Source organism: Seriola aureovittata, chromosome 10 (genome assembly GCF_021018895.1).
Source record: "Seriola aureovittata isolate HTS-2021-v1 ecotype China chromosome 10, ASM2101889v1, whole genome shotgun sequence".
NCBI classification, from domain to species: Eukaryota; Metazoa; Chordata; class Actinopteri; order Carangiformes; family Carangidae; genus Seriola; species Seriola aureovittata.
In genome coordinates, this window is record NC_079373.1 from 20,057,877 (window position 1) to 20,076,689 (window position 18,813).

Sequence of the window (18,813 nt, forward strand, 5' to 3'; positions counted from 1 at the left end):
TTAAAATAACCACTAATTTTGTACAGGCATTTCTCTAAGTCACCTGTATCCAATGGTCCTTGTGATGTAAACAAGTGTCCTCTCACAAAATATGGAGACGATCTACACAATGGTAACGTGAGAGTAAAAAAAGAAAAGAAAAATGAAAATACCAAAAAGAAAACTATTCCTTCTTATTATTTTTGCTTACGTGGCATTTTCACTCTATGCGGCATATAATGTCTTCTTCAGCACCAAAGTAATCTCCCGCGTTCACAGGGTGGTGAAGAAAGAAACAGGAGCACCCTCGGGTAATTTCTCTTAACACAACTGTTGTCTCTATGGCAGAAAGACCAAATGACCAAAATCCCGATAAACCGACAGTTAGAAACTCGTTTCGTCTTTTGAAGGTAGTTAAAAGAAATGCGTGCCCATACGTTGAATGGAAATTGTGTATTGTTTTTGCAGGTGTTGTCAGAGATGGTGGTGCAGTTGCTCCATTCTTAGCAGATGAGTGGAATCCATGGGAGGATGAGCAGGTGGAGTACAACTCTGCTCTGAACAAAAAGAGAGAGGCCTTTAAGCAGTATGTGGGTCGAATTGACAAGAGCAAACCCAAAAGATACAAGGTCCAAATCTGGGGGAAAGCTGCCATAGGTAAGTTGCGGTTTTTTGAGATGTCATTTATCTGTCACAACTTGCAGAGATGATGCTATGACTTAACAGTTGTAGTCGTTTCGTTCATTAGTATTCATTTATTCGACAATATAACTTTCTTTTCAGATCGTTTGCTGAGTGCAGGTTATAAATTGATTATTTTAAAAAAAATCTGAAATTTTAGTTTTTCAAATTTGATAAATAAAATTTGTTACTGTAGTTTCAAAAACCTCTTTAGAATCAAGTTTTTGTCATGAGCTCGTATACAATTATACATGCAAACATAATATAATTCCCGTCTGAGCTAATATGCAAGAAATACAGATACTGGAACAAACATAAGGCACTGATAATACAACAGTGCAAAAAAGCCTTTGATAGTTAAGTGTGAAAACTGAGTGCCACTGTGTATGATGTAAAACCTTTATAAATAACTAAATACCAGGAGTAGTGTGATGAAAAACTCAAAAACAGCATTGGGAAAAAGTTCTTGTATATTCTGGCAGCCTGGCGCTCATGTTCTTATAGGCCTGCGGTTCAATTTAAAATTGACACTGTGTAGCCAGACACGTTGAACTGAAAATAATATTTAATGTTGTATTGAATATTGTATTAAATGTATTAAATAAACTTTAAACTTTAAAAAGGAGAACACAACTTTGTTTTAATTAGTTCATATAAAATTAACAGATATACATGCATTTTGTACGATGTTGTATCATTTGTCCCACAGATGAGAAAAAGGATATATATTTAAAGAGATTTTCTAAATTTGACCTGGCTGCATTTTTGTAACTGACTCAAACTTAGCAACAGATTAGAATACATGTGTAATTATGCAATAGAATTATCCAGGTTAGCCTGTTGACCAGCATCTTTGAATGCATGTTGTTCTGTAGCTGAACCCCTAAGGGGGAAAGACAGTTACCTAACTGGGAACACACTGTTACTGGATTTGTCCTTTGAGTTTACAATTAAAATGCAATCTTGAAAGAGCAATATTGCGTACTTCAATGACCAAAATCAAAACAAATGTTTTTCTACAATACTCTCTGTAGTCCAAAAGTTAAGTAAATATAGTATTAGATTAAATTTGTTTGATTAGTATAACCCATAGTGTAAGGTAATAGTTTAATAGAAGTCTACCACATTAAAAGGGCAAATATGAAAAGAAAAATATAAAATATCTCTAATAATTCCTCCTTGTTTAAAGAAAAATCACTACGTATTCTTTTTCTTGCATTAGAGAAAGGTGTGCAACATTGTTGGTCTCTGTGAAAAAATTACATAATTTTATTTATCATTTGGAAAATAGATAAGGCTTCAATTGTAAACATCTATTAATCAAAACATTTTATACCATATAGTCTTTAGCTTGAGTTTTCCCTCCTCCCCTTTACTGCTGAGTTTATTTTTTACATGCTTGCATATTTCCTGAGTTATTAAGTTAAAGTGAGGCTCAGTAACTGCATACATATATATTTACACCTGATAGCACTAGGAGTGTCTACATACATAGAGGTAGATACAAACGACATAAAAAAAGATTTATACTCTGCTGTGGAAGCCATAGAAATTATCTTCATGGTACTGTGCATGTTGACCTTTTAACTCCAATAGCAAATTGCATTGAACCTTTCTTTTCTCCTCAGGGCTTTACCTGTGGGAACATATTTTAGAAGGACCCCTCAACCCTACTGACAAGGTAGCACAATGGAGAGAGGGGGAGCTGCAGTCAGGAAAGATTGATTTCAGGTAACAAGTCACGGATGAGATGTTTAAAAAACTGCCAAACCCAAAATATATTCACAGCCTCTGTGAAATACACCACACCATATAAACACTGAAGAAGACTGAAACCGGTCACATTGATTTGTTCATCCTCCATGCCCTCTGACTTTTTTGTCTTTAGTTTCTACACAGGTCCTGCTGTGGTCCAGGGTCACGTCCCTCTGGATATGAACAGCCTGATTCTGGTCCTGAATGGCCGCGAACAACAGAAAGTCTCTTACTCCACACGATGGCTGGAGCATGTTCAATCTCTAGTTCAGTCCCACACAGTGATGCATGTGGCTGTGGTCATGCTGGGCAACGAGCGCTGCAACAACGACTGGATTGGCCCATACTTAAAGAGAAATGGTGGCTTTGTGGACCTGCTGTTTCTAGTGTACGACAGCCCCTGGGTCAATGACAAAGATGTCTTCCAGTGGCCTCTTGGTGTTGCTACGTATGTCACCCTTTAGTAGTCTTATGTCTGTTAGTGTGTGGACATCATGAGTGCTCAGCATCAGTACAACTGTGCATTTTTTAAATGAATAACATGGTGATCTGTCTTGCTTTTCTCTGTACAGATACAGGCAGTTTCCTATGATCAGGCCAAATGCACAGTTGATTACCTCCAACAGGCCATACCTCTGCAATTTCCTAGGAACTGTTTACAAAAACTCCTCCCGAGAAACACTCATGCAGGTGCTGAAACACTCAGGCCTCGATAAGGAATGCATCACCACTGCCAGGGAGAAGTAAGTCATTATTCAGTATTTGAGTAATTGTTTAGGGCTGATATGGAAGAGTAGAGCTTTTATTTATTGTGATTTTGTTTTAATCACTTTATTGTTCAGTCTAAGTGCTACATTTTAACCTGGAGAAAAAAAGCATGTTACTGGCCATTCAATTCCATCTATAAACTATCAAATGTATTCAAGGCCTCTGAGACCCTGGAAAATACTTTTACAAGTAAATTCCATTGTGTTTTCATGGGCTGTGTGTCTTTGCTGAACTGCACTGGAGGAATAGTAATACACAGAGGGAATGTTGTACTAAAAAAGACTGATTTGCTAAGTCAGACTGCTGAATCCTCATACTGTCACTGGCTACTTTACTTACAGTAAATGTAAACAGTTTGAGAAATGTCCCCACACATTTTAAGGCTGCTTCTTGCTTAGAATTTACTAGTATTTTGGGAGAATGTAGAGGAGCTGTGGTTTGTTTCACTACTGTATGTGGAAAATAATACAGTTGAGTTTGAGTTTATCTGCAGTCAATTTTTGCTTGTTTTGCCATTTTAAACAACACATCAGGGTTTTTTTTGTTTTGCTGAGGTGAGTTAACTACAACATGACATGTCTTAACAGAAATGTACAGGAATGTATCTTGTATATTTATTACAGTGGCTTAAGTATCCTCTCCTCTCTTCTTGCTTCAGGTGGCTCCCTCAGGAGACAGCAGACAGTTTGAGACGCTATCAGACAGCTCTGGCCCAGAGTGAGCTCACTCTCTGCCCAGTTGGAATCAACACTGAGTGCTACCGCATCTATGAAGCCTGCTCTTATGGCTCAGTGCCCATAGTGGAAGATGTACTGACACCTGGCACCTGTGCGGCAGGGCCCAGCTCCCCACTGCGTCTCCTCAAAGCGGCAGGAGCACCCTTCATCTTCATCAGTGACTGGAAAGAACTGCCGGCCATCTTGGAGAGGGAGAGAGGGATGAGCCAGGAGCAGAGGGTGGACAGGAGGAGGAGGCTGTTGGAGTGGTACGCCAGTTTCCGTCAGCAGATGAAAGAGAGGTTTGCTGAGGTCATCGAGGAAACTTTCTTCAAAAGCGTCTGATTGTGGTGCCTAATTAACAAACCTTTAAAAGATCAACAGGGATAACACTTATCGGTGATTTAATTTATTTAGTGTGGAGAAATGTGATGTACTACTGGAATGGTGATGTTTGTGTATTATTCCTTATTAAAAAAATAATATGTCTGTAGTAAAGTTTCAAACCTGCCAACACTTGTCAGTTTAAGTCCTGTAAAGGGCTCCATGACATAATTGTATATTTATTACCTTAATGTTTACAATTGTGGAATGTCCTGGCATTTAGAAATCATGAATAATGAGCTGCCTTTGCATTTCCTTGCAAGTCCTTGCATTATTTTAAGTATGTTTTATATCTCTGTTTGTATGCACTTCATATTGTAATTTTTAGGAAACACTAAACATTAGGTGTAGAATGAGATGATAATGTGTTTTAGGCTGTTTGAAAATGGTACATAAATCTATTTTGTATTGTGAGCAGCTAGAAAATGGATGTTGTTTGTGTGGCATGTGTCGCTTCTGTTAAAAAAAAAAGAAAGAAAAAAAGTTCTATTTATTTCAGTGATGTGCTGCATGGATTTTTTTAGATGGTGCAATAAAATAAAATGGAGTGTTGTCCTGAAGAGAAATCAGTGGATGTGCTTGTCCTGTGCTTCATTTTCCCTGCAGATGGCGCTATGTACTAGTTCATTTTCAACAGTTACACTTATTTCAATTGAAATAAATTGAATGAAGGGGAAAACAACATAAACTTTTGACTTTACCTAATTAACACAGATAACGTTATATAATGGAGCAAAAGCAATATATTATCTTCAAACTTTTTTAGTTTTTTTACCTATTACCTTTAGGGACACACACCTGTATTAGCTGTAGCATATGTGCATGCATGGCTGTAGATAGGAAATAAGGGGGCTCCTGAGTTTATTTTAACTGGGCCTTTTATCAGCCCCCTGACTGTGGGCTCCCATGTATACTGTTTATCCCCCCTGGCACAGCACTGAATGTCTGTAAATTTGAAAACGATGTCTTATCGATGAAATGAATCTATGAAATATTCTAATATTATCATTTGATTTTGATTGAAATTCCACATTTAAATGTGGGTATTGATATATAGTGAATTATATATATATTATCTATAGTGAGTTAATGGTTTTAAATACAAGTGATACTAAGGAAAACGTTTACGTGTAAACTGCATAAGTCTTCAGTCACAATGGAAGTTATAGTCTGCTACAACAGCTGACTCATATGGACAAATAAAAAGCCTTCAGATTTGGGAACAGGAGTGTCCGTCCACTGGTGTCCACTGGTTGTGTGTGTGTGCGTGCGGGGCAGATCCCTCCCTCTCCTTCCTCTTCTCCCTGCCTGGATCTGGCTGCTGTGTGCTGCAGTCGGCCTGCCCTGTCTGCCTCTGAGCCTGCTGGGAGTTGGTTGGAGAAAACCGTCGAGGGAGAGCGAGCGCGAGGGGGGAAAATAAGTGTGTGTGTGCTTGTATGTGTGTGTATGTGTGTGTGCGGGTCCCAAACTGGAAACCACTACCAGAAAACCAGACACACACATTCAATCCGACTTTAAAGCCATCCGGACGTGTTGCAGGCACTACTTTGTGTAGAGCAGTGAAAGCCCGCCACAGAGACCCAGAAACTTGCGTGATTGTTTCCCCCCCTCTCTTCTTCTGTGGTAGCAGCAGCAGCGTCAGTGCTGTTGCGCCGCGCCGACTGCTCTGATAGTTGAGTGGATTCATTGGTTGGAGCAGGATTGCGCATTGGCCCTGCTGTATATCCACCTCGTATCCACCGGGAAGAGGAACAATGAAGGACTAAACGCTTTCCTCTTGCTCTAAGTCGAGCTTGTTGCAGAGTTAAATCCTCTCAAAGTGCCATTTTGTGTCGCACCTTTTCTTCCTCTCGTGTTCCTTTTTTTTCGTCCTCCTGTGTGGGATGCGTCGGCTGTTGTAGGATCCCGCTTGTTGACAAACAGTTTTTTTTTTTAAAACAAGAAGTTTACAACAAGCTTCGGAGGCAAGAAGATCAGAAAATGTCCACGCCGAGGTTCAAAAAGGATAAAGAAATCATCGCGGAGTACGAGAGTCAAGTGAAAGGTAAGGGAGAGAGAGAAATGTTTCGCTGGGAAAATGTGCTCGTCGAAGCCGCTGGGAGCGTTATTTAAAAAGACTAACTGGAACCAGGCTTAGTCATCACTACCTGCCTGTGATGGGGGAGTTAAATGAGAAAAGTTGGTAAAATATGACCTCCTAAAGGTGTTTACTTCAGGGCAAATTAGAACATAACCAGAATATTCAATCTTCATATAACTAAACTTACCTACGGGCCTAGTACCGTTTAATGATATTCATGTCAGCATTACAAGGGGATGAACTTCATTAGCAAAATAAAAAGGTTGGTAATTGAGTTCAGGAGGAGCTCTTAGTCTTTAGTATAGTAGTTTTACATGTGAAAACCAATGAAAAGTGCTCAGCAGATTCACCACTGGCCTGAAAGAGATCACTATCTTTCACAGGTGTAGCCTATCTAATTATCTGTTCAGATTGTCCAATCCGGTTACAACGTTTATCAGCTAAAAACACATTTTATTATTATTGCTACTTGGTCTGGTGCATTTTATTATGTGTGCTTGTTTAACAACCTGTAACTGTTATGGCTGTAGTGACTGAGCTTTTCTCACTATTGCAGAGTTGGAGACTTTGTAGTTACCGCATGGTTCCCACAGCATTACAGCAGGATTATGCAACTGAAGAAAGGAAGAGCAGGAGTTCAGTCAGTGCTCATGTATTAAGATTCAGTGTGTTGCTCAGGGGCACCTCAGAAGGGCTTGGATCTTTAAAAAAAATAAAAAATAAATACTGTTCTATACCCTCTCTGTTTCCCGCTTAATGTCACAAGCCCATACACTAACTCCAAAGCATAAGACTACTATGTGCTTTGATTTAGGTAGGTGATTTAGAGGTGTGCAAGACACCATAATGATACCACCCTAACTTATCTTGTGTCCTATGTCTCCTTCAAGCCGCACCCCCTTTCCTCTCAATGCATATAGAGCAGAGGTAGTTTATTCCCAGACAGACCAGCACAGGAAAGAAGCAGTTGCTTGCTCCAGGGTAACCATGGGGATTTGGCCCCCAGCCAATCAGCTCTGTTCTTCAGTTCTGTTAGCATGCTGAAATACCACCTATTCAAGTCCCTGTATCCAACCTTAAATCCAGAGAAAAGGGGAGGGTTAGCAGGGGTCGGTGGGGGAAGTGGGGGTGTAGAGGAGAGAAAGGACCGGTGCAGTTTGAGGAATTACAAGATTGCATGTGGCTGAGCGCAAGTTCTCATTTGCAAGGAATGTTCAGCACCCCTTCCTCTCCCTGTGAGGATGACTAAGGGCTTTTAGCTGATAATAGAGGATGATGCACAGTCATAGGGGATGCTGAACAAGAGATGACGAAGACTCCCATTTGTCATGCAGAACCCAGCGGGGTAATAACAGCAACCTGATGCTGATGAAAATAGCTGTTGCTTGATAGGACCACCAGAGCCTCAGGTGTATTGTTTTCTTGAAGATGCAGAATTTAGTTCTGAGGGCAATGCACCGAGGCTTGTCATGCATTGTAAATAATGTTGTGAGAATATTTTTATTTATTTATTTATTTTAGTGGGAGTGAATATCACAGGTAGTGCCAAGATGTTTACACAAAGCACTGTACTCATTTGGTTTGCATTTCAAATATCCTGTGGGTATTCACTTTGAGAGTTGCTTTATTTCATTCATTCATATTTATATTTTTAAAGACATTTTGGAAGATGTATGAGGATCATCTTGACTTTATTTGAATCCAATCTCTGATGTAGTTTCATTCACTAATTAACCAGGCACAGACATTATGTTGCATTTTTTCAGAACCAGCGTATTCAGTCACACAGTATCATCTCTACAAAACACACGTTTATGCTTGTTGTCAAGCAGTGAGTTTTCAGTAGGTCAGATGACTCCTGCAAAAGCAGATGCTGTTTATGTGGAAAAATAGCTGCCAGGCTCGTTTGCATATCAGCAGTTAGTAGTGGAAGAAATGCTTTGTAATGTAGTTACATGGTTTTTGCATTCAGTCAACATTAAGTATTCTGTTTTAGAGCAGCTCCTAATTTTGCAGCGGTAAAGCTTTCTCTGAGTTAAGCGTTTGCAGTGATAATGAGTGGGATCACATCTGCAGTGTAGCTGTGATAGCCAGAGGTGGATTCTGGTGAACAGGCATTGATTACTTAACAAGCAGAACAACAAGCAGCCCAGAAAGTAGCTAGAGGAGATGTTTGATCTTTTGGCCTGCATTTTTTCTGTCACACTGTAGAAGATTTTCTCTAATTCTCACAGTATTTTGATGCATACACTTTTGTCTCATCTTACATAACCACATTGATTTGTAGCCTGGAGCCCTCGGTCCTGATTTTGACATGGGACGTGTGCACTGTGGTCATCTGCCGTCATCATTAGTCAGCATCAGTTATCTAGCAGCAATTTTATTCTGGGAAGAAAAAATTAAATAGAAAAAGACCATTTCAATATTTTTCAGAGTCATGGCAGCAGCTGTGTGCTGAGTGGGATTGCTATTCAAGTCAGCAGATGTGAGGTATTTAATGGGATTTCCTATGGCGACTGTCTGAAAGCCTCCTTACAATTGGTGACAGTACAATTCTCGGCCTGACTTGTCATTCAGCTGACATTCACTTCTTAAGTACCTTCCAACAGCCTCTTTTTTTTACCCTCCCACAGAAGAAACGAAAATGGTTGTCGTTTTGGGAGTTCAGGGAAATTATCCTTTTATTGAAAGAGCTCTGTGGCATGGGGATTAAATTTTTGCTAATTGCTTAAAACGGCATCGCCATCAAGACTCGGTTTGTTTTGGAAAAACAAAAACACCAAGAAGACTGGGTTAGGACAGTGGACATTTGTTTGTGCTTTATAGTGCACATCTGTTGCATTCAGTTTAAGTCATTTTCGACCAGCAGGGGAAAGGTTGTGGATACATTGGCATTCTATGTGTGGCTGTCTGTTTCTATGGACTGGTGGATCAGGGCATAGCAACCCTGCCTTGTTTTCTCCTGGGCAAAGTGTTGGTTTGATGTCAGTCTGCAGCTTGCTGATTGTGACCTGGGGGTCGTGACTCCAAAAGCAGGACCCCCTGAGCTTCTGACAGGGGTCCTCTCCTGGATCATCATAAAGGCTGTCCCCTTTGACCTGCCCCCACTGTCGTTTGAAATCAGAGCCCTGCCCTTCTGCATACTCAAAGAGAGTGGTCAGCCCATGTTTGTATGCAGGGGGATTAAAGGAAGGAAACTGCTCTGAGATGGTATGGTTGTGATTATCTTTCAAATTAATAGGATTTGTTTTGTTAAAAGTCATTAGTTTTTCTACATTAGTAATAGTAGGAATTAATATTGTCTGATTGTGTTGGAGGAGGGTGAGCATATATGTGTTGATCACTGTCTGTTACACAATCCAGATGTCACGCATATGTAACATCTGGATCATGCAGAGTCAGAATTGTAGTTTTGTTTTGGTTTTTAGTGACATAAATCCAGTTGTCACCCAACTTCAGCATGTGGTATGTGGAAACTATGGCATGCTGAATGTGTACACAATTCTGTTTCATTTATTCACACCAACATTACATTCAGTGTTTTACATATGTAACAAATTTCAACAGTCACCATTTATGTAAGACATTTTTATGAAAATGGTAGTTACCTCTCCACATGATTTTATCAATAAAACCATTTTGATTCATTTGTGTACTTTTGTGCAGCCAAAATAAAAACTTGAGCTTGAACTGTTTTTGAGAAATTAAACATTACTTTTTAAGTATAGGCCTCAGTACTCCATGAACATCCACATGACTCCAAAATATGTGCTATCGCTATTTATTTATCTGACGTGTATTGCTCATAACTTGAGAATTAATGAAGCAAAAATGTTTGTTTTCCTTGCACAAATGAATGAGTCCACTTTGTAGTAATTTGCTCATTAATGGGCTGCTGATGTAACAGGCCAACACTTTTAATGTTTAAGTTCTCAAAATGGTTTAGAGACAAACATGCACAATTTAATTGAAATAGTTTTATTCATGTTCATGCATATGAAATGTTTGCTCAAGGTTTCTGTACTTGCTGCAGCAGTTATCAGTGGGTCAGTAATGCTTTGTCTTTAAAGCATCTCAGAGGTGTTGATGGAGTTTAGAGGTTTAAAGACTAATGGAATCCTAACGCCTCCCGGAGCCTTTCTCCACAACACTACACGTCCATTCACACACTTACCATCTGTTTTTACCACCCCTCCTTCTATGTGTGTGTGTGTGTGTGTGTTTGTAGTGTGTTTCTACCCAGTGGTATGGCACTGGGTGTGGCGTTTGTGTGTGTTTGTGCATGAGCGTGCGTTTGCACGGGTGGGTGAATAGTTATTGACAGCACCATCTGTGGCCACTCACCCTTTTTGCAGTTTTAATAAACTCTGCTGAGCACAAGCAAGGCTTCACTTTCCCTGCTGTGCTTTTCATTGTAGCCACAAAGGCCACCAGGATATTACTGCAGCCCCTCCTGACCCTCACCTCCCCCTCAAGAAAAAAAAAAGAAGCCAAACCAACCCCTATCCATGCCCCCGCATCCCTAAACCAAACAAAAAAGCTGCAATTCACGTGGCGCTATTGCAGTTGAAGACAAATCAAGACGCTTGGGGTATTGTCTCCAGTTGTAAGTGACACTGGTTAATTCAGTTTCTTCCCAGAAAGGATCACATCAAATGCACTGCAGCATGACGCCGACTGAGGCAATTCTACGTCTGAATGAATCATACAGCGATTTTAAAAATAAACGCACCGTTCTCTTGAGTAAGTGGCTGCACATGCCATGTTCTGCTGCTAGCCCCCCTGTGTGGGACCTGAGTGCCTGGTAATGAGCTGGATGAGATTCAGTGTGTAGCTACGCTGCATTAGCTAATGGGAGGTACAGGGTGTTAATGAAATTGGACAATGCTTGGAGAAAGTAAAGCAGAAGAATTAAAACTGAGGGGGGAAAGTGGAATAAAAGGGAGGGTTGAAGGGTGAATTTCTGGACAACTTTAATTTCTTTGAATCACTGCTGGGGCCTAGCAGATGGACAGACAGGAAGGCGGACAGACACAGTTTGACCATCAGGCCATGCTGCTGCCTGCCACCCAGTGAGGCAGGATTAGAAAGAAGAAGAAGACTGGGGGGATGGGAGGGGACGGTATGAGGTCAGTGCAGGAGTAAGTGAAGGCGTGGGTCATAAGCTGTGACTTGGTTGACTTGTTTTAATCTGCGTCTGTGTGTGTTCAGCCGATTCATCTGCCGCGGTGTAAGCTGTTTATGTGTTAAGCGGTGGCGAAAGCTTTTTAAGATGAGTGCAAACATGCTATAAGTGAAGTCTCTTGCCGGTCCTTATTTCTTGCATTCACTTTTAACAATGTGACATCTGCCACTTTGGCCTTCTCTTCTCTGTGTCAAAGGTTTTACTTACCATGACAATCTGTTCCCAAGCTGCGGGTTGCTGCTTGGCTCAGGTACTCCAGTTTTGTCTTAAATTAACCTTCTGGGAAGCAGGGCTGAGCTGTATGGAGTCCCAGTTCCTTTATGTACTACCACTGGCAAAGCCTGCTGGTGCTCATGGTGTTTCCTTGACTGGAGCTGCTTCTGGTTGCATTTTAATCTGGATTTTGTGGATCACTGAATACTTTTTTCCTTGCATTCTCAACAAGTTGTCATGCTTTGTAAAGAGCTTCATTTCTACAAGATATAAACTTTTGTTTCATTAATTCATCAGTCACTGATGTGCTCGGAGAGGAATGTCACACATCCACGCCACTAATTTGAGATGCTTTGACATCTATGCCACTAATTTGATTACGACTCAAGTAATGCAATTACCTGATTATTATTTACAACAGGCATGTTAACTTTTTAATGGGGTTATCCTGCTCACATTAAGTTTGTAATTGTAGGAAGCATAACTAAATAAACAACTGGCTTACTTACCAGTCCTTTGAATTGCTATTGGCATGTGTGCAGTGTCACAGAGGTCCGTGACATAAAATGGAAACAGACATTTAGGTTTGAAGAAACGGCGGCATTGCTCCATATCTAGCAGTGGTGTAAAAATGAAGCCAATAGTTTTGGGAAACAGCGAAGTCCCAAAGTTTCTGTATTCTTATATCCAACAGGTTACTGCATTTTTAGATTTCAGTTACTTTTGTGAGGACACTTTGTTTTATTATGATGTGTAAGAATCTGTAGTTTTCCTTTAACGAATGGATTTATTTGTCTAAACTGAAAACCTTTCACCTTTGTTCCATCCTTTTGCCTAAAATGAGACAAGTTTCTTTGTAATGCTTCATTAGAGCAGAGAGACATAAACAAGCCAGAACCCAAAGTGATAAGAAAGGCATTTGTTTAAAACTCAAAGATGTTCACTCTTAGTAACAACTGTATTCACCTTATCTGCTCCTGTCCCTTCACTTGTGCCTGTATATCTCTGTACTTCTGACTGCCTTCACCTGGCAGCATTCCCAGCTTTCCTGAAATAATGCAATTCAGAACAGTCAAGTGTTTGGCAGGAAAGACAACCAAGAGGCTTTCAGTGTGCTGACAAGTCAAGCCTTGTCTGCGTTGATCAGATGGCCAGTCGTATTTCCTTCACCTGACACAGACGAGCCAAATTACATTAGAGACTTGCTGTGTTGTTGAAACAATGCATGTGCTTATATCATTCCCACTATATGCTTAGGTTAGTATATAGTAAATTTACATCAATACAGACATATAAGCAATATGTATTCTTATAAAAACAATTAGAATAATTAAAAATCTATTTTTATTCAACTCATATGTGTTTCTTCAACAAATTCACATTGAAGGATGTTTCTAAAATGTTGTTTTCTGCATAAGTAATCCAATTCTGAACCAGAGTTATGAGGTCAGTTCAAACTAAATCAACTCCTGATGTCAACAATCCAACTTCTTTTCTGATATGTTATATGTTATGGGACTTTATCTCCCCCACAGTCGTTCTCTCAGGCAGACCTTATACGCGCCTTGTGTTTAAAAAGTTCCTTTCAGCTGTAAACATGATCACATATTCATGCTGAAAAGCTGTAAACTGCAGCGTCAAATCAGTCGTTACTGCCATCAGTAATCTCACACAAACGCACACACACACTTAGACATCCTTTTGTGTTTGTTAAATGTGAGGCATAAAATGCAGTTTACAGGAGGTGTAATGTTTCACACAACGTCTCTCCAAAACAATCCTTCCCTCAAGCCTCTGTCGTCAACTCTCTTTCCCATCCAACCTTAACACTGATGAACAGAAGTTTAATTTACTGGTCTCGCATACTCCTTCGTACCCCCTCCCCCCCTTTTTCCTTTATTCTACCTTGACCTCATGACCTGAGGAAAGCAGGCTTTGAGCTGGCTGCCCTCCTAATCAATAGACAGAGACCACCCCTTGAGTCACGCTTGCCATGTTGGCCTACCCTGAGGAAAAGTTTGAGGGGGAAATAGTGTTATAAAAAGAAGCCGCCCATTAAATGTCAACTAAAGGCTGCATCTCCTTTGTGTCTGTTAGTCTGATTGATTATAGCTGAGACCCAAGAAGCCAACCGTCTGTTTTTTATTTGAAAATATAATGCAGTCTCGTTGCTGCGGACACCATGAAATGTCTATACTGTTTAATGTGGTCACCTCACCCTCTCTCTCTCTCTCTCTCTCTCTCTGGTTCCCTCAGTGCACTCAGTCTGTTTTTGGTAGTGGCAGAGAGGAGCTGGACAGAGTTTCCCATGGTCTCAGCTCTCAGCTTATCACCCTCACAATAAAGACTCATTGTTGGTTGCAGCAAGGAGGAGGCCCGAGTTGCGGCCATCGCTGGTGTCTGAGCAGCCCCAGGCAGGTCTTGTGAGCTCTGGCCTGAACTTTCCTCCACCCTCCCCCAAAATGGAAACTGGAGCCACAGCTGTGGTTCTAGCCATGCATATGTGGGGTGTTTCAGGGAAAGAAAAAAAAAAAAAAAAAAAAAAAAGCCATTTACGGATAAAGATCTGTCAGCCATGTTCTTCCACTGCTCATTGTGTCCCACTGCCAGTGGTCACACATGGAGAGTGTCAGTCCTCCTTTGGCTGTGTTTTGCCCCCTCTCACATGCTTAGTTCTTAAGCTTCAAAGAGAGTTTCTCCATGGTGACAAGCAACATTAAAATAAACTAAAGGTGACAAATGAGGATGAAGTTAGGTATTTATATTCTCTTTTTATCTTTTGAGGCATATTTGTAAAGCTTTTACATTCCATGAAAAGTCTCTGAGCTTCTGTGCAACACTGGTCAGCTGATTCCATAAATAGTACTATCATTTTATTGTCATGAGACCTCATGTCATGCGGTTGTTATGCAACAGATGAAATAGCTAATACCTCCTTGTATCTTCTTCTCGCCTCTGGTTTACAGTCAGATGAAAGAAAGTAATGCAGCTGAGTCATCAACTATTTCTAGCACACTTACACAGTCACACACACAGCAATCTGATTTATACTAGAAGTTGATAACTGAAATACTCCATGTAATACTTTTGGTATTCAGTTTCTGTCTGTTCTGCCCCTTTGTCTCTGTCCTCTCACTGAACCCCTGCTGGCGGCCTTCTGTCCAAGACAACTTGACCCTGTGGTCACCAAACTAGAAACCTCTGCTCTCTGACCTCCATCCTCAGACCTCCGTTCTGCCAACTCTCTTCAATTAGTTAGGGGTACTTGCAGGGATCATGGGTACCTGTTGGCCATTCAAACGAATAAGTAATCAGCTTTCAGTTCAGTGTTCAGTGAGTTCTACTGTATGTGCAACTTGACTGCAAAGTGACTGGTAACTGGCAAACCTGTTCCTGGGAATTATAGCTCTTTTTTTGACCAGAGGAAATGTGAAGCCACAGGAACTAAACTCAGGAACTACAAAAGAAACTGAATTCCCCTTTTTCGCATTCCTGTTTGTGTTTCCACCACATCTTATGAACTGTGAAGGTTCGACAAGTTAGTTAGACAGTCAGATAACGTGTTACAAAAAGATTGTGTTGTTCTTTGTATTTACCGTGGTAGAACTCTGATGTTTGGATGAATGTAGTAAATGGATGGCGAGTACTTAACCATGATGAAACAAATTTCCTTTCTGTTGTTCACTTGCTTCTTAAGCACTGCTCCTTTGTTCTCATTCGTGCACGAAATGTCTGTCCCTTGTTCTAGTATTGATTCTCGTGACACCCATGGCTTGTTTCCTTAAGGAAGCGACCTGACTGTGCACTGTAACACTGCATGTAGCTACTACGCAGTTCTTAGAAAAACTTTGCCGTGTCATTTCTTTTTCTGGTGGATTTTTTTAGGTTGGGATGAAGTGGAGCACATCGCCCTCTTCAAGAAGTCCCTGCAGACTTCTGACAGCCCTTTTTTTTTTTTTTTTTTTTTTTTTTTTTTTTTTAAGAGTTTAATAGGAGTGGCATGAGCTGCAAAGCAAAGTTAGTTTTGTAGATCAGGCTCGTCTGGAAATAGAACGAGTGTGATACTGTCCTGGTCTGCCCTTTTTCTCATAACCTCAAGTAGTGCAAAGCCTGTCCGACACAGATGGTCATGGAGGAAAATATATATATATGTGTGGAGGACACGTTTTTTCCTCTCCCTTAAATAATTATACAATATGAAAAGCTGGTAATAAGATTGTTTAGAACAATTAAAATTTTTTAGCACAGTGTATGTGCTTGTGTGTGTCTGCATAAACTTGCTCAGTCAGCTGCCCTGCATGGACACAGACACTGTGGACATGCCTCATATATCTTACTTTTTAATCAGGCTGTGTGGAGGAAGCTACCGTCTCCCCTGGGGTCCTGTGATTTGTCCTGGTTAATGGTGTGTCAGAGGGGCGTAATGCATGGCAACCTGGCTAGGTGTGTGGTACATGCATGACTGGACTGTGGTCTCTCGCTTTCTCTCTCTCTCTCTCACACACTCACACACACACAAACACACACACATACACTCGAAAGGGTGGCCTCTATCTCTGGGCTCTGTGGGAGACAGAAAAGAGAAAGACCCAGTCTTGCTCGCTATAGTGTAGAGAAACAAAGAGCAGTGAAAGCTGATCTGTCTGTTCTTTTCTTCTTTCTCCCTCTTTGTCCCTCGCTCTCGCACTCTGAGCAGCTGCCCTGAGGTCCATCTCATTCTCCGGCCCCGCTCGGCTCAGATCTCATGTGGTAATCCAAAAGCACTGGGCGGATCTGTGTGGTGTGGCCTCCTACAGGCAAAACTTGCACTCGATTTCACCTGTCCAGTCATGCCAAGTTTGTATTCACACAGGGGAGATGACAAAGGCCCTTAATGAGATATTCTGACAGACATTTTTTCAGTGGAAGCCATGTCATCTCTGCGCCTGAGAGCCAAACTGAGAGGCTGCTCTCAGAGTCAGCCGTTGGTACTTAGAAAAGTGGGAGAGGATTGGCAGTTAAAGCCTCCCTGAGGGTAGGTCGGAGGAGATAACAGCACGTAACTCGCTGTCACTTCCTCCATATTGGCTTCCACCATAATTATCTGGAAATTAGGTCTTTGCAAAGCCTTCTCATTCTCCCATCTTGTGTGTGTGTGTGTGTGTGTGTGTGTGTGTGTGTGTGTGTGTGTGTGTGTGTGTGTGTTGGAGCTGATCATATTATCTTGGCCTCTGGTGCCCTGTGAGGAAGGAGGCTGTGGGAGGGGAGGTGTCGTCATTGTGGACTTCCTCATTCTCCACGGCTTGGCTTTCACTGCTGATGCCTTGTGAAAAATCAATCCCTGCTGGCTGTGACCCGGACTGTGACAAGGGGACCGATTGGTCCTCAGGCTACAGTGTGGGACGCAGAGACGGTTGCTTATTCTGAAACCCGAGTGAGGGGGAAGACTTATGATATGATTTGAACTACAACTGCGTCTTTTTTGAGCAATGCTGGGCTCAGAGAAAAGATCTATGAGATAATTGCATCGAGAATGAAAAACGAAAGCTAGGGAGTAAAGTTCAAACGTGACAAATCAGGTGTGAGCCATTCTCAACCTTTGTACACCTGAGAGTTTCTCTTTAGAAATTTGTCCCGTTGGGTTAGGGTCAGGAGTTACGGGGGGTTTTCAATCTGTAGTCCTCAATCAGACATGAACATGTAATTGTCCTTCTTGGTTCCTCTCCCCCTGTTCTTAAGTTTCCTTTGTCAGGTGAGGATCTCTTAAGTTTGATCTTGGGAAGAGGAATGTGGAGCAAATATTTATCCGTGCCTCAGTTTAAACCACCAAACTCAGCTGCACTGCAGTCAGCCGTCTCGATCTCGCCAGCCTCATTATTATGCCCTCGCAGTGCGGCTTTGGCCTTACAGATGTTGTTGCGTCAGACTGAGAGCGAAAAGAAATTCAAATCATGTAGTACAGCATTAAATTCTCCCTTTCATTTAAAGATTGATTTGAGCTGTCCGTTTGTTTAGTTGCAACTCGAGTAATGCAGGGTTCTACTAAATATTTTGTTTAATTCTGAGAACATTTGAAACTTGCATGATAATAAAATGACAATGATTGTAGGCTTAAGATGGTCCCTCTTTCTTGGTCTCTGATGATTCATTCACAGCCCTTAAACAGCCATTAAAAATGCATGTGTGCATATTTGGTTGAAACTCTGAAGTGTATCATATCAGCATAATTATATCTCTTTGATTTTAGATTATGCGCCTGCTTTGAAGTTTTGCTCTTGGTAGAAATTCTGTGGCGTTTTCCCGTGGCTGTAGGAAAAGCCCCACCACAAACGTCTGTGTTGGCTCTGTACACAAGCCGTGAACTCTTATGCATGGGAAATGATTCTTCTCTCTACTTAAACTGCCAGCTCTTAGGCAGCCCCCCCAAACTATCCTCCACCTGCCCTTAATACTCTACCCTCAATCTTCAATCCCAGCTTTAGCTCACCCATCCATGCACTTCATTACTCTAACCCCCAACCTGCCCATTTTAGTCCCAACCCCTGTGCCCTCAATCCCCAGCCTGCGACCAGCCAGATGAAGGTCTAAGTCATATTGACACTCTTCTGCTGACATTCAGACTGAGAGTGCAGTGTCAGCCGATCAGGTTATTGTCTATAAACTTTATATACGAGTCTCTTCGCCTGGTTTAGTTTGGCTGAAACAACTGGTTAGTTTGTGAAACTTTTCAAGGTGTTTTGAGAACCAAACCGTTTTCTATGTAGATGGACATGTAAGTGTAGTTTGATGCAGCATGAAATGCTGCAAATATGTGGCTATTAATTGGAAATGAACTATGACGTACCAAATTTGGTCTCTGGTTTGTGGATGTAGTGATACTGACTCTTTAAAAGAAAATTATAAACGATACCGTGTCAGCATTGCTGAATAAAAAAAAAAAGAAAGGTTGATCAGTATATAATCAAACTAATGAGCAAATTAAACCCAGAGCAAACATAAAAGTAACAAACTAATTTCTTGCATGGCTCAGCAATAACAACTGTAGTAATGCAATCATTGTATACACTTAGGTT

At 41.1% G+C, this 18,813-nt stretch overlaps 2 protein-coding genes across 5 annotated transcripts in view; both read left to right on the plus strand.

Moving 5' to 3' along the window:
• The first annotated feature begins 62 nt into the window (after positions 1–62).
• On the plus strand, positions 63–4,857 carry rxylt1 (ribitol xylosyltransferase 1). Its single transcript, XM_056387752.1, has 6 exons — positions 63–290; positions 448–636; positions 2,289–2,391; positions 2,549–2,863; positions 2,988–3,158; positions 3,842–4,857. The coding sequence occupies exons 1-6, from the start codon at positions 143–145 to the stop codon at positions 4,242–4,244; spliced, it is 1,329 nt and encodes a 442-aa protein (XP_056243727.1). The 5' UTR covers positions 63–142; the 3' UTR covers positions 4,245–4,857.
• Positions 4,858–5,549: 692 nt separating this feature from the next.
• The window catches only part of srgap1a (SLIT-ROBO Rho GTPase activating protein 1a), a 79,319-nt gene continuing 66,055 nt past the window's right edge, over positions 5,550–18,813 (plus strand). For 2 of the 4 annotated variants that reach the window (XM_056387762.1, XM_056387761.1), the window contains exon 1: positions 5,550–6,327. In XM_056387762.1, the coding sequence (XP_056243737.1) occupies positions 6,264–6,327 (64 nt within the window). In that variant the 5' untranslated portion in view covers positions 5,550–6,263. The remainder of the gene's footprint in view (positions 6,328–18,813) is intronic. The other 2 variants (XM_056387759.1, XM_056387760.1) reach the window with 2 other exon arrangements.